Consider the following 16,790-nt stretch of genomic DNA (forward strand, 5'->3'; position numbering starts at 1 on the left):
TTAGTGTGAGGTCAGAGAAATGGAAGTGTTTGTAATTATAAGTAATTTAAAAGAGCAAGGTTTGCAATAGATAGTGATTGCTAAAATGGAAACCGATTATTTGTATTTCGTTGTGAATTGTGAGGTAACCTACGCTTGAGTGTTCTAAGAACAACTAGCCATTGCTTACAGTGCTGCTTCATCCCGCAGTGACCCCTTGGTCATACCGGTAGCGGCAGGAAACTGAGGTTTCACAGCCTACGGGTCAGCAGTGACCAGCAAAAAGTTGGTTGAAATTGCAGTTTAGAATGGTAGTAATGTGCTGGAGGTAATCGCATTTGGAACCACTTATCAATTACCTGGTAGCTCGTACCTTCAGCAGCGGCTGGTTAATTGATCAGAAATTCTCAAATCGGATTAGCCCATTGCTGGTCAGTTTAATCTAGCCCAGAGCTGACTTTGGGCCGCTACACCGGCTGTTAGTGTATCGATGGACAGCTTGTCTTTTGCTGCAAGTTATGAAGTTGTCGTGCAACTTTTGTCTGTTTACACATTGGTCAGAGATCATGAACAGATCAGGCAGTTGTGTCCAGGCTATATCCCCTTTGCTTGCTATTACCATCAACCTTGAGTTGTGATTGGCTTGTCTTGGCCTGCGTGTCCGCTACATCTGTGCATGAGCATTGAAGCTCAACCATTGCTGACTCCCACACACCATCTTTTTACTGTGCTTTAGTTTTGTGTTATTGTCTGCTTTGCAGTAGGTAATATTACTTTTGCTTTTCATATTAATTTTTCTAAAATGTGCCTGGTTCCAAAAATCAGAACACAGAAATGAATGGATTCAAAAATATCAGGGCAAATTTCAGTAGAAAAACTGATAAAATATATCCAACCATCAGTAATCCATTCTGTTGCATTATCTTTAGATTTACAGAATCAAATCTCCGGAAATATAGCAAGAGAAAAGTACTTTTCTCTCTGCTTCCTCCTTCAGCCTGATACTAGCATGGGGCAGAGATCCACCGTACCCCTACCCCACAGAACCATCGCCCCAACTATTTGTTGTACAGATGTCCCATCAATATTGGGAGAAAATTAGATATGAGAAAAAAATCACTTCTTATAAATGTGGTATACAATTTGTCACAAAATCAAGAATCAAAATAATTATTTATGAAAAGGCCATGAGTTTTTAAATGCGGTTAGGTCTGATTGTGTGGACTTTACCAGAATAGACACCAGCAGTGTAGAGTGGATTAGTAAAGATCAATCTTAAATGAAGAGTGCCAGTGCTAACCAGTAGTCTCCAATCGCATTGTGGCAGAAGTAGTTCAGTAAGTGGAAAAGGCTCAAGGCCTGGTCCCTGGAAGGCTGTTAAGCTAGGTCTACACCCAATGTGCTGCATCCATGCCCTTTTTAGTGGAATGGCAATACAGATGCTGTGCGATAAAAGTGCTTGCAGCAGTGCATTGCAATAGATGCATTGCCATTACATTGTATTGACACCACATCTGGGTGGCATGAAGTATGCTGACATGCATCCGGTTAGCTGCCCTGCCTTTGCTGCACTGACAGCAGTGGGATTGACTTTAAGGCGGCACCCAGTATGCTGACATGCATCTGGTCAGTTTCCCTAAGGCTGCCACTCTGAAAGCAGTGGGATTGACTTAAAGAGCTTCCGCAAAGCCGCTCAGAACAGCTCCAATTATATTGGTCTCAGATAGGCAGGTGAACAGGTGCCCTTCATATGTAAATGCAGTCTTGTCACCGTTAATCTCTTTCTGCTCACTTGGTGAACAGGAGACAATACAATGCTTTCTGTATCACATAGGCCTCAATTCACTAAGCTTTATCAAACACTATCAAACGTTTGATAATTTACTTCATGGGTAAAATCTAATTTTGAATTCACTAGGTGTTATATATTTATTGAACATCGATAAAACATTTGATAAATATAGAACACCTTAGTGAATTCAAAATTAGATTTTACCCATGAAGTAAATTATCAAACATTTGATAAAGCTTAGTGAATTGAGGCCGTCTTTAAGCATGTAAGCCAATGTATGTCCATAAAAAAAGTAAATCCAATGTTTACAGTCCTACACAAAGCTCTTAAAAGATCTAGTGGTTTATACATTCCAAAAAGGCAAATTGTGAACATTAACTAGATATGAAATTTCCTCAGCCATGGAAGAGTTAACCACACTTTAATGATCTGTGATTGGTTCAAATGTGTATCATGACTCTTCGCGGTATTTGCCCCCTGGAAGGTTCAGATTTTCTTAGTGGCATCAGAAGAAGAGTAATGAGACCATAAACAGGTGTCTCTACCTTGTGTATAACCGCTAATGCTGATAGGTCTGCTTTAAACTGGTTCTAATTGCTTTTGCCACAATTGTTAGGACAGTGCATGTTGTACCATGTTTCAGAATAATTGCGGCAGCCTTGTTGCTTTCATTCGCTTGGCTTCTCTAACCTTTTATGTTGCTGGCTTTATTTCTGTTGCTGAGTTTATACATATATTTTTTCACCTGCCATGTCTTAGGCCTCTTGGAGTACCCATAATACAGTGAGCCCACCTTCCTGGTCCGTTGATGGCTCAGAAGGTTGGGACACTTATAAATCCAGACAGCTTTTCGGCAGTCCGTTATGGAGCATCACAGTGGTAAATAAGCTGCAATTTCTACTTATGTGTCATTTTCTTCCTCCTGTTATCTGTAGAACTAGTTCAATCTCTCCTTGAAGTTTGTAGACCTCTTTTTAGGATGTGCATTACCTGTAGGCTTTCCAGCTTTGTCCACAGTCCCTGAAAGCATTTAACCTGCTCTCTGATTTCCCAACTAACTCCACTATCATTATGTTCTGCTAGTGCTGCTTTCTGCCTGAGCTTTGTGAGTTCCATAATCTGTGCTAGCGTAACCCTTCCTGTTACCTCTCACTTCAGTTTTGTCTCAATCTAGCTGTTATTTTCTTTGATGTTAGTTCTAAAATTACCGTATGTATTGCAACGCTGTTGTTGCCCATTGTACTTTATTCTGCACATACACATTCACATGCTGTGGGCTAGGTACTCACTCATTTTAACAACTTGACAAATAACTATGATATTTTTCTGACATTTGTATAAAGCAGGTATGTCAAACCTTTCCTACGAGGGCCGAGATCCTCACACATTTTTGATACTGTCAAATGAATTGATGGGTCTGAATCAGGAAAGGTGTGGCCCATCAGGTAGAACACATTCTTTTCTTTCACAGTCCATCCTAAACACTGGCATGGATCTGGCCCTCCAGGCCTGGAGTTTGACACATGTGGTATAAAGCATCTGTTTTGATAACTGAATGAGAGGCAGTGAATAAGCATCACAAATGGTGGCCACACATAACTTTTTTTAAATTGGTTTGATTTTGATTTTGTTCTCACGGATGCGGGTAAGCAGCATTTCCTGACTGGGCATGCCTGAGTGAGGTCCGCACATGCCCAGAAGATCTGAGCTCATAGCTTAAAAATAAAAAACTATGCACGAGTTGCTTTGATCTACTGGGTATGTGCAAGACCTTAAAGGGAACCAGAGGTGAAAGTGATATGGAGCCTGCCATATTTATTTCCTTGTAAACCATGCCAGTTGCCTGGCAGTCATTTGATCTTCTGACATATGTAGTGTCTGAGTCAAAACCCTGGAACAAGCATATGGCTAATTCAGTAAAACCTAAGTCAGCTGAGTCAGAGTACCTGATCTGCATATGCTTGTTCAGGGTCTATGGCTAAAAATATTAGATACATAGGATCAGGAGGACTGCCAGGTAACTAATATTGTTTAAAAGGCAATAAATATGGCAGCCTCCATATCACTTTCACCTCGGGTTCCCTTGAAATTATTTATGAGTTGAATAAGTTAAGAGGCACTGTTCTTTTGAACGGTGGGCTGGAAGGGCTCATTTACACTTTTTGACATTTTTTTAAGCGCTGACGATTTTCAGCACTTGTGCAATTATTCTCTATGAGAAAGTTCACATCTGCGCGATTTGTTTCCAATCCGCTCAGAAAAGTGGTGCATGGGCCATTTTTTGAGGTGATTCCGCCTCAATGGAAGGTATATGAAAACACTAAACGCTCACAAAATCGCTTTGTGTAGCGATTGCGTGAGCGTTTTTAAGAATAAATATATTGTATTTATTATTTTCCGGATCAAAGAGTTCACTTCCTGACACGTCAGGAAGTGAAAAAACGCAATCGCTCTGCAAAAGCGCTTAGAAAAGCACTTAACAAAAACGTCCAATGCACAGAAATCGGGGAAAAAGGCGTCAAGCGGCCACACGAGCGGAACGCAATAGGAACAAGGCCTAAGAGGGTCCAAAGGCTTCCAACTGTTGAGGAAATTATCTACAGCTTTAGGTGTACTTTAAAGGGACCCTGTAATGAAACCAAGTACATGAATCTGCTTTATCATGCATGTGTTTACAAGAAGTACTGTTACTGTCTCTGAAACTTACTGAAACTTCATCCATTCCATGGTCGGATGTGCAGCTCTGCCCAGCCTACTTCCTGATGATTCATGCTGTCTGTTCTGTATGTGTGACAAGACAGCTACTTTGTGTGATCATTGCTTTTTCAGGAGTAAGCCTGTGTCTGCACACACTAGAGCAGACAGCACATGACTCATCAGAAGCGAGGGCTTGAGGCGATACTTAGGGCCCTTTTACACTTAATCAGTTGGTATGCGTTAGTGTGCTTTAGTACGCGTTAGTGCGTGTTGGTACGCGTTTTTTCCATAGCAGTGCATTGGGAAGAAGATTTCAGTTAAAACGCGTTAAGTGTGAAAGGTGCCATAGGAAAACATGGGACTTACTTTGTAAATCAGTTTTCTTTCTGTTTTAACTGAGAGCAACTGATTAAAGGAATACTATCGATGTATGCATTTATTTTTAAATGCTGTATGTTGTAGCACACATTAGGACAAGTACTAGGAGCAATTTGATTCCTCACACAGCTGTTCCTCTCAGCTGTAAAATCCTCTGTCAGTTTTGGCATGAGTGTTGGATACAAAATGTATCTAATACTGAGGCTCCCAGAGGGCTAGACCATGTCTCTGCAGAGGGGAGTTGCTATCAACTCCTCAGTTATAGTTTAATTATCACCTTGCTGAAAGAATCTTGTTGATATGGTGGTAAGGGGTTAAAGATTCTAGCAATGTGTGTTTATTATCTTTGCTTCTCTTGACTAATAAAGATACTAATAATGCTAATTGTAAACAGTGGTCTGCCCCTCTCACCAGCTTGTAAAGTGGATGCAGCCTGGAGTTAATCACCTCAAGCAGGCAGCCAGTCTTGAGTGTAAACACAGACTAGTGTTAGAGCTAGTTATATTCCAGCAATATTCCAGCTCCTTTAGTTACCTGTTACCACCTCAGATCAGCCTATTTCTCCTCATGTCTGCTGCATGCTGTGAGTGACACAGTGAAATATATTTGTGAGCTGTGTGACAGAGTAACGTAGCAGCTCAGGGTGACCCACACTACTATGAGCTGTGTGAGAAATGAATTTTTAAGCAGGGATAGCGAGAGAGAGACCTGGGTGAATAAGTAAAGTCCCCCTAGCACTAGTGGTAATGTGTACACTAATATAGAGTATTAAAAAAAAGTCGTTTCAATCGATAGTATTCCTTTAAGTGTAAAAGGACCCTTAGTTGAATGGCTGGGCAATGCTGCAAACCTGAGCATGCTATGCATTGATTTTCAGATGGTTGTGTTGGGAAGATTACATCTAATACAGAGTTATAAACAGCACCAGTACATTTGGTAAACACATCTCTTCTGAGATATACAGTTAGGTCCATAAATATTTGGACAGACAGCTTTTTTTTTAAATTTTAGTTCCTTAAACTACCGCAGTGTGGTAACTTTCCGTTTTAAAGGAAACCTGCATCAAAAAAGGGCCCCTGGGGGGTACTTAGCTCAGTAGTGGGAAGCCGCTGGATCCTAACGAGGCTACCTCCGTCCCTCGGTTGCAGTGCCGGGACCTCCCGAATAGCAGCAAGGTAAATCTTTACCTACCGTGATCCTGCACAGGCGCACTAGCGGCTCTTCATTCAGGTCTAAGGCGGAAACGGCTTAACCCGATCGATCTGCTCTACTGCGCAGATGCGAGTCCTTTGCGCCTGCGCAATAGAGCGGATCTGATCGGACTTGGCTGTTTCTGCCTTAACCCGAATGAAGAGCCGCTAGTGCACCTGCGCAGGATCGCGGTACGTAAATATTGCCCTCGCCTGCGCCCACTTGTCGAGCACCTTTCAGGGGAGCCAGTGCTGGATTTCCTGAAGCTACAGGGGAAGGGGAAGCCTCATTGGGACCCTGAGGTTTCCCCCTCCCGAGGTAACTAATCACCAAGAGGTTTTTTAATTTATTACTGAGTCTCTTTGGACCTGAACTCTTGCACAGGACACAAGGAAAACAACAGAAATGCTCCCTGTATTTATTTAAAGAGTTTAGCCTGTGTAATTCCCCCTCATTTGTGTCTAATCACTTGTTGTAATCTGATCTCCCCCCTGTGTCACATGACTGCCTATGGCAGATAAGCAGATACGCCCATTTTGAAAGCACAGTCTGCTTTCATGAATCGGGAAGTAAAAACTGTGCAGATTTATTTAAGGATTTGTATCAGCTGTAACAAAGAAATGTTTTTTGATTAAATGTTATTATGCTGTTGTGTATATTTTAGAGCAGAGAGGAGTTCTAAGTTCAGGTCCACTTTAAAGTGTACCTCAGATGTAGAAACAAAAAAATACATACCCCTCTCCCCGGGGGCTGGAGGAAGCCCCAGGTATGTTTTTTTTTTTTTCCGACATTTCAGGTTTACTTTAATTCAGTGGGTTGAACAAAATGATTGCATAAAAATGTGAGGCAGCTAACGCAGTTATTTAACACAATCTATCGCAGCTTCGCTGCTGCGTCCTAATTTTGATAGATCTTTCCTGAAGATTGAAATGAGGAATAATGTGGCTTGTTGTGCTGTATATCTCTGCCAGCTTCTATCAGAGGTATTGAATCCACTGGTAAAAACCAATGCGTGTATGGCCTGCTTTAGGCACTATAACTGTTTGCAGTGGGGTCAGACAGAGCAGATCATGAGCAGTGAACACTACAGACAGCAGTTAAGAAGCCATAGAAAAACAGGGAATTTCAGATTTCTGCCTGTCTGCACTGTGTAAAATGCTGCACACAATCGTTGCTGGAAAATGTAGCCTTTAAAACTCAACCAAACACATTTATTTTTTATTTTAGATAATGTGAGGAAGGGTTAGAACCACTGTCTCTTTATCAATGTCTGTATCCTCATTGGGTTGATTTCTTCTCATTTCCTGTCTTTTGGTGACACCCGAGGGCTCAAACCCACTAGAAGCCTCTTCTAAGCGCTAGTGATTTGAAAAGCTCTTGCTAATGCAATGTTATGGGGGAATTTTATTAAACCACATTGCTCAAGTGGGATCACACCCATCACATTAGCAAGAGCTTTTCAGATCACAAAGTGCTCCTAGTGGGTTTCAGGCCTGAGAGAGAAAGGAAGTGACTGAAATTTCACAGAGGACATAATAACAGTAAAAATTGTGTTTTTTTACATTCTTTCACTACTGGTTTTCAGTTGGTCTTTGTCATTTTGGAGGAGATTTTTCCTCCATTACTCCGTGTTTTGCGACACCCAGGAGAGCAACAGGTAGGGACTGAAACCACCATAAGGCCAGAAAGCACTAGGAGCGCTTTTCTGAGCGCTTTGCGATTTGAAAAGCTCTTGCTAATGTAATGCTATGGGTGTGATCCCACTTTAGTGATGTGATTTTATAAAAATCCTCCATAGCATTGCATTAGTGGTTGCTGGATGGTGTGTGGTGGCTGGATGGTGTAATGGTTAAGGGCCCTGCCTCTGACGCAGGAGACCAGGGTTCGAATCTTGGCTCTGCCTGTTCAGTAAGCCAGCACCTATTCAGTAGGAGACCTTAGGCAAGTCTCACAAACACTGCTACTGCCTATAGAGCGCGCCCTAGTGGCTGCTGCTCTGGCGCTTTGAGTCCGCCAGGGGAAAAGCGCGATATAAATGTTATTTGTCTTATTTGTCTATTAGCAAGAGCTTTTTCAAATCTCCTAGTGGGTTTCTGGCCTAAGGCTGGATTCACACTGTGGCCATTGCATAATGCTGGTGTCAGGAGTGTGAACTGCAATGGAGACTGGACATAGATTTTAATACAAAGCCTGCATACAGAGTAAGGCCACATACACACATCAGACTATAGTCTTTTGAAAATGAAAGATCACAGACCAATTTTACCCCCTTCCATGTAGTATGAGAGCCATACCTACACAGTCTTTTCTATGGAGCTGAACTCCCCATCAGAAAAAAATCTTTGCAAGATGCTGCACACACAGATGCTGTACAAACACAAAAGATCAGTATCTGCAAAAGATCTGTTCCTGCCAAAGATCCGTTCCTGCAAATTGCATTCATAGTCTGAGATCTGCAGATCATCATACATACCTTGTTTAACTGACATTCATATGCAGATCAATCATCTGCAGATCTGAAAATCCATCCTGGTGGATCTGATCTGCAGATGAATGTCTGTTAACCAAGGTGTGTATGATGATCTGCAGATATCATAAACTATGAAGGCATTTTGCAGGAACAGATCTTTTGAATGTCTACAGCACCTTTGTTTGCAGCATCTTGCAAAGATTTCTGTCTGATGGGGAGTTCAGCTCCATAGAATAGACTGTGTAGGTATGGCTCTCATACTACATGGAAGGAGGTAAAATTGGTCTGTGATCTTTCATTTTCCAAAGACTATGGTCTGATGTGTGTATGAGCCTTAAGAATAACACATTCAGTTACAACGCAGTACTGTGAACAGGCCCATAGGATTGTATGGACAGTGAATTGGCATGCAGAATTATTCTGCAGCGCAACAGACGCACTGTGAAAGGGCCCAAAAAGCAGACCACAGGGGAAAAAAATAACTCAAAAAAGCTCAAACTTCTGCCCGGCTAATCCTAATTGCTTTCTCATCTCCCTCTATTATTATTATTATTATTATTATTATTATTTATTGTATTTATAAAGCGCCAACATATTACGCAGCGCTGAACATTAATTTAGGTTACTGACAATATTTAAGGGTGACATACAGCAATATGACAATACAGGAATACAAGAAAACCAGATCACACACCATAGTATGAGTACAAGGTAATGCTTAGTCAGTCACTGGATGGAGCATGGAGATTAGGCAGGTTAGGTTCACTCAGATGCATAGCATGGGTGTACAGTAATGGAGGTGCAAGATCAGGTAGGACACAAAAGGAGGAGGACCCTGCCCAAAGGCTTACAATCTAGAGGGAGAGGTAAGGACACAAATGGTAGGGGACCAGAGTTCAGCTGTAGGTTTAGAGCACTTGTGAGGGGTGGTAGGCCAGAGTGAAAAGGTGAGTTTTGAGGGCTTTCTTGAAGATGTTGAAGGAGGGGGCTGCCCTAATGGGTGGAGGTAGGGAGTTCCATAGTGTTGGAGCAGCTCTTGAGAAGTACTGGAGGTGTGCATGGGACTGGGTGATTCGGGGGGCGGTTAGGCGTAGTTCATTGGAAGAGCGGAGTGAGCGGCTAGGTGTGTACCTCTAAAGAAGATCGGAAATGTAGGTTGGACAGGTTTTGTGGACAGATTTGTAGGTCAGACACAGTATCTTGAATCTGATTCTGGACTGGATAGGAAGCCAGTGGAGGGATTCTAGGAGGGGATCCGCCGTGGTGGAGCGATGGGAGCAGTGGATAATTCTGGCTGCCGCATTCATGATGGACTGCAGTGGGGCTGTTCGGGTCATAGGGAGACCAGACAGCAGGGCATTGCAGTAGTCAAGGCGGGAAATTATGAGGGCATGGATGAGGAGTTTGGTGGTGGCAGAGGTCAGGAAAGGGCGAATCTTACAGATGTTACGTAGGTGGAAGTTGCAGGACTTTGTGAGGTTTTGGATGTGGGAAGTGAAGGAGAGTGCGGAGTCCAGGGTGACACCCAGACAGCGGGCTTGAGAGGTAGGGCGAATGGTAGTGTGGTTAACAGTGACATGCACATCTGGGAGGTTCATGGATGGCCGGGGTGGGAAATTCATAAATCCCTCTTTCTCCTGTTTATGTGAGGGGCCAGGCAAGTAAGCCAAAATAAGACTTCTGATGTTTTATATCTATCCGAGATGTTTGAATAAACATGGCAGCCTCCATACGCCCCTTCAGGTTCTCTCCAAGTGAAAAATAATCATGTTAAAAGTGAATGTGTTGTATCCTGGTAACATGGGTTCCTGAAATGCTAGTTTTCTAGCTGGGTGTTGGAGGCCATTGTCCTTAGGACACCTGTAACACAGAATAGTTGGGCATTTCCATGAAGTGCAGCCACATAAGTTGAATTTACATGACAGCTGTGCCTCTAGTGTAGGTAAGGCAAATCATTAGCATTCTGTGTGCTCTCTGAGCTGCCTCCAGGTGTGCCAGGTGTAAATCACTCAAACATGGCTCCTGCATAGGACACCAAACATCCGGGGACTGAGAGGCAATGCTGCAGGCAACAGTTCAAACTGTCAACGTAAAGCATACATTATTTTGTGTAGTAGGCTCTTTGCTTCCCCTTTTTTCTCCACATACATTCCACACACACTTCCTTTCAGGCAAGGAGGAAGTAATCCTAAACGTTTAGAGGAGGGTGTCTGTCATAAATCTAGAAGCTTGGATTGAACCATATTGCCCCAGGCGGTTTGGCAGGCATAGCCCTTTCCTTGTTTACCAGTCCCTCATTGGGAGGAGGGAGCGAGAGCACTTGTTGGGGGTGGAATAAGGGGGGGAGCACTACACCTGCTGCACACACCAACTGCATTCATTCTTGTACACCTGCTTGGTTTCTGTTCCTCTTAGGCTACTTGCACACTAAGACGTTGCGTTAGGTGCCACGTTAAAGTCGCATAACGTGCACCTAACACAACGTATGGTGCTGCAAGAGAGGACGGTAGAGTGAGCCGCGGTAGGCGGCTCTATCCCTATAAGGTCTCCCAGAATGGCGCTGATTGGCCGGCGGGACCACGTGATGCGGAGCGAGACACTCCGCATCACATGGTCCCGCCGGCCAATCAGCTGCCGCCAGTGCAGTGAATATTAAGTAGCCATGTGCACGGCTACTGTAGCTGGCTCTCCCCGCCTCCTCTCTGCCCCCCACTGAGCATGTGCAAACAGTCTAACGCGGCTATAGCCGCTCTAACGCCGTAGCATGCTGCACTTTCCGGACAACGTGCAGCGTTACATGTAACGCAACGTGGGCTGTGTGAACAGCCCACTTGTGTTACATTGCTGTGCGTTGGGGGTGCGTTACAGGCGCACTAACGTGCGCCTGTAACGTCCCTGTGTGTAAGCAGCCTTAAAGTAAACCTAAATAGAGAAAAAAAACCTTATGATATAATGAATTATATGTGTAGTGCGGATAAGGAAAAGAACATTAGTAGCAAAGAAAAGTCTCATTCTTATTTTCAGTTATATAGCTATTTGTATAACTTTCTATCATAATGTCTGTTGCAGTTCCAAAACCACACTCTGCATTTTAAGCTATAACGCAAAGCAGAAATAATGACCCTTTGAACTCTCCTGCAGTAAAACCTTATCTCAAGCTGTCTCTCACAGTTTCTTGGCTGTTTAATACTGGGAATGCATCATGAGTTTTTTTCAGCAGATAGATGGTTCGATAGATAATTTCTGACATTTTTCTGATCGATTTCTCTTAGAAGTGAATGGAAATTGATAAAAGATAAGAAAATTGTTCAGAAAATCAATCAAAAATAAGATCGGACAGTAAATCGACTGAAAAATCTCATTGTGTTTTCCCAGCATAAGAGATTCAGGAAAGAGGACTGTATTTGACCCAGTGGTTTAACCCTCTGGGCGATACAATTGCATCGCCCAGGAGGGGGCGCAGCACTTTTTTTTTAATTTTTTTATTTTTTTTAAATCCTGTAGCGAGCCCTGGGCTCGCTACATGATAGCCGCTGCGCAGCGGCATCCCCCCACCCACTCCGATCGCCTTCGGCGATCAGAGTAAGCAGGAAATCATGTTCAGAACGGGATTTCCTGCTGGGCTTCCCCGGTCGCCATGGCGATGGGGCGGGATGACGTCACCCACGTCATGGACGTCATGACGTCAGAGGGAGTCCCGATCCACCCCTCAGTGCTGCCTGGCACTGATTGGCCAGGCTGCGCAGGGGGGGGGGGGGGGGCTGTGCGGATCGGCGGCGAGCGGCGGCGATCGGAATTTACACGCAGCTAGCAAAGTGCTAGCTGCGTGTAACAAAAAAAAATTATGCAAATCGGCCCACCAGGGCCTGAAAAATCCTCCTGCGGGATATACCCCGAGCTCAGCTCAGGATCATCGCCCAGGAGGTTAAATAGCTCAGAGAAACTCGTTTGCATAGATAACTGAACTTTAACCCTTCCTGTACTGGAAAACAATCTGAGACTCTTTTCTTTGCCACTGATGTTCTATTCTTTACGCGTACTACACATACAATTATCTCATAAGTTTATTTTCGCTTCAGGTTTGCTTTAACAGTCATACTCACATGTGGAGAGAGGACAGTTTTGGCTACAGATGTGGTCTTCCAAGGAGGATAGAGGAGGGGCTATAGGTGGTGGATGAGCCAGCTGGGTCCTGTAATGTGATCATCAAAAGAAGGTGCTCATTTAAAGAGAAACCACAAACAAGAATTGAACTTCATCCCAATCAGTAGCTACTGTATATTCCGGTGTATAAGACTACTTTTTAACCCTTGAAAATCTTCTGAAAAGTTGGGGGTCGTCTTATACGCTGGGTGTCATTGATGCGGGGTGATACGCCCTATCCTGTTACCGCCTCTCAGGTCTCCCTGCTGAGGGAGCGCAATCTATTTATCCATACCGCTCTGATAAACAGGTAGACAAGGAGAGCTGACCAGTCTACTTAAGGAGAGTTGACCAATGCAACAAGTCAATTGACTATATAGTGTTATATACTGGGTAACACATACAGTACAGCACCAGTATCTGTTCATACATAGCACCAGTACATGATTTTTTAAAATTTATTTTAATTTGGTGTGCGTTAGAGTGGTAGTCTTATACGGCGAGTATATCCCAAACTCTATTTTAACTGGAAAAGTTGGGGGGTCGTCTTATACGCCCAGTCGTCTTATACGCCGGAATATACCGTAATACCTAATTTCCCATGAGAAATATTTTCTCAAACTGATCATCAGGGGGCTCTGTATGGCTTATATTGTGATGAGCCCCCCTCCCACAGTGTGATGTCAGGACCATGGTCCAGCTGCTGCGTTGTGGGATATAACAGCTGTTTCCAACTGCCAAAAAAAGCAAGCATCATCTCCTTCCACTAACATCACCCGCCAGCAGTAAAATGTCACCATGTGATAAATGTCAGTATGTGAATCAGGGAGAGGAAAGATTTTACAATAAGCAAACCCTGAATAAATCATTTATACATAATTATTGTAACAATGAAGACTTTATTGTTACATTATTTTCACTGGAGTTCCTTTTTAAACGGAAAAACAAAAGTTTGCTTTCCTAAAACAGAAAGAATTTGCGATAATTCAGGTTAGAGTGAGCTCGAGATGTCTCCCAGGCACCACTGCTGAATATATGCAAATTAACCATTGTACCCTTAGAAGCTAAACACACCTCCAGAACCGCTGGAATGCAATGATGTGTCAGCTTGTGAATATGTACAGAGCCATAATAATCCAACATGCATACAGACTGTTTCGGATTGTTTGATCCTCATCAGTGCATGGCATGGATTAATTTGGCTCTATGGAGTAGGGCTTGTGAATCCGAGAGGCACAGACTAACCAGCAAGCTCATGGTGACCCAGAACTCATTGGAGTGTGTAAGGGACTACAATGGTCCTAAAAGCCCCCTTACTAAGATGTTAAGAAAAACAAAAGTTTGCTTTCCTAAAACAGAAAGAATTTGCGATAATTCAGGTTGGAGTGAGCTCGAGATGTCTCCCAGGCACCACTGCTGAATATATGCAAATTAACCATTGTTCTCTTTAAACGGCACTCACTAGTTTCTCACCCGAAATGGCCCAGAATGATTGTCTCAGCCAATGTTTATCCAGTGTGTGAACAGTGATGCCCCCGAACAGTCTGTATATAGCTGTATCACACAGATCTTCCAGATTCTAGGTGCTTGCTATGGAAACTTAGGAGCCAGCCATCAGGCTGGGATGGGCAGTATCTTTGTTTGAAGCGTATGTTTAGCATAGTGTGTACACAGTGAGCATCAGTTAATGGGCTCAATTACCGAACAGTAACAGATGCTGTAAATTAAAAATCTGATTTTGATTGAATGTTTGTTCAAATATTATTTCTCAGCATGTGTGCATTTATATGTATCCCTATGTTGTAAAGGCTGTGTAAACATGCACAACTTCAAACAACCATTTGTGAAGTAAATTGCCTTCTTGAGAGGTAAATATCTATAAGGCTGGGAACACACTAAGCAGAAACACTAGCGTTGTGTAAAACGCAGCGTTAACACATATAATGGTAAGTCAGTGGGACACATGAAAATATGCATGTGTATGCGTTTTTTAATACGCATTTTTAAAACGCTACTTTTGCTGCATATTTGCAAAAACACAAACGCACATAATGACTCAATGGTGACGCAATGTACAGGTAGCCCCCGGTTAACGAACGAGATAGGGACTGTAGGTTAGTTCTTAACCTGAATCTGTTCTAAAGTCGGAGCACTGTGCCATCTCTGTCCCCTATACCTCCTCTGTGCATCCAGTGTCCCCCCTCTGTGTCACCTCTGCACCTGCTTATACAAGTTTAAAAGCCATTTTTTCTCAGAATTTTTCAAAATCGATTTTCTCAAAAACTACAAGTCCAATTTGAAATTATTTTTTTTGGCTTGTTCCCATAGAAATGCAGAATTCATGCCATTCGTATCAGTGGGTCGTTCGTAAGTCGGGGACTACCTGTATTGCGTTTTGTATGCGATTTATATGTTTTTTTCTGAAAATCAAACAAAAAAAAAAAACTTGTTTTCTGATGTATTTTTGCTTCCTGTTGACTTCCTAGTGATTTGCATAAAACCCACACAAAACGCATGTGCGGGAAGAAAATGCAAAATGCAATCCCACATAAAACATAATTAAACGCACAAACGCATGTGACAGAAAACGCAACCTTTTTCGCACTGCCAAGTGTGCACCCACCCTCTAAAGGTGCTAATTCATGAGCAGCTGAAGTGATGTTTTCAGTCATTTTACCTCCAGCGGGAGCTGCCTCAATTCTGGTAGACTTACCGTCCGTTTTACCGCATACATGGTATTTTACCACATCATGTAAAAGCAATTTGCTATTCTGGTAGATTTTACTCATAACTTACCACATGCAGTAAATTAGGTAATAAAATGTGCTTTATTTTTCAATATTTTACCGAAAATCAGAATATGAAAATAGGGGACATGTTGGCACATAATTTACCAGTCCGTTTAAGACTTGCCTGTACCTGGCGGTAAAGTCAATTTATATGAATTTTGCAGTTTTTAGTAGAGTTCCTAATCCTCTTTTGGTCAAATCCTATTCAGGCTGTGTAATGGAAAAGTAGAAGAAATAAGACTCAATATTTACTGGATTTTTTTTTATTTATTTTTTTTTATAGGGAATGCCTAATACTTTCCATAGGATGCTACATAATCAAATAAACCTTGTATTTATTGCAAACAGTATAAAACTTTGTGCAGCGCGTTACAAATTAATGCAAATGTACTAAAAATGGGCCACTCAACTAGGGTTTAAAAAAAACTAAAAATCTGTGCATCACTCTGAATGCGCCTTACAAACCTGAAACAATCATGCGGCTAATATGGCTTGACTTTAACCTTGGCACTTGGTGTCCATACCAGTTTTGGGTCTGTGGCTGAAAGTATTAGAGAGACAGGCTCAGCAGGACTACCAGAACATTGGCATAGTTTAAAAGGTAAAAAAGAAAGCCTTCACATCCCAGCACATTAGTAAATACTAATTACATCGCAGCTTAATTTTATTTTCTAATCACTGCATTTATGAATCAAATACAACATGATTTTTTAAAGTACTGTATGAAAACCATCTGTATGTAATATAAAGCACCTTTCATAAATGGCACACATTGACATAGTCTTAGGATCTTACATATTATATTTAAAGTGGTATTGTCATCAAAACATTTTTTACTCTAAAACATTACTCACGGTAAAAAAAAAAATTGCTGCCTGGCTGCAGGAAAAATAATCATATATACTCCTAGAGAAGTAACTAGTAATCTATTCAATCTGCTTGCCACAGTGGATCCCATGCAGACTGACTACTGTGAAAGTCTCCTAGTTTTGTGATGAGCGGAGAACGGACAAAAAAAGCTCTCAGCTCAACTGGGAACACAGCCTCACACAGATGTATACACTTTCAGCTCAATCTGAGCAAACAAGAAAAAACTCCAAAGAAGGTTGATACTACTTTTCAGCCAATTTTGTAAAAAAAAAAAAAAAGTTTGTAGTTATTAAAAAGTTATTTTGTTAATTGGCCACCTCTGATCTCTCTTTATATTCCGAGTCATGCCTTACTGCCTCAGCTGGTCCTGACACTGTTGGCTCTCCTCGCCCCATACTTTTACTTCATCCTTATGTCTGTATCTCTTTCTTTACTCTCTTCTCTTTACTTCCCCTTCCTGTCTTTATACTCCTTGCCTCCG

At 42.3% G+C, this 16,790-nt stretch overlaps 1 protein-coding gene across 13 annotated transcripts in view; it reads left to right on the plus strand.

Moving 5' to 3' along the window:
- The window catches only part of KMT2C (lysine methyltransferase 2C), a 302,604-nt gene that overhangs the window by 178,855 nt on the left and 106,959 nt on the right, over positions 1-16,790 (plus strand). For 12 of the 13 annotated variants that reach the window (XM_068235906.1, XM_068235894.1, XM_068235898.1 and 9 more), the window contains one exon: positions 2,531-2,650. The exons of the other annotated variant lie outside the window; for it this stretch is intronic. In XM_068235906.1, coding sequence (XP_068092007.1) covers positions 2,531-2,650 — 120 coding nt within the window. The remainder of the gene's footprint in view (positions 1-2,530; positions 2,651-16,790) is intronic. 13 annotated transcript variants of the gene reach the window in all.

This window comes from Hyperolius riggenbachi, chromosome 5 (assembly GCF_040937935.1).
Source record: "Hyperolius riggenbachi isolate aHypRig1 chromosome 5, aHypRig1.pri, whole genome shotgun sequence".
Classification (NCBI taxonomy): Eukaryota; Metazoa; Chordata; class Amphibia; order Anura; family Hyperoliidae; genus Hyperolius; species Hyperolius riggenbachi.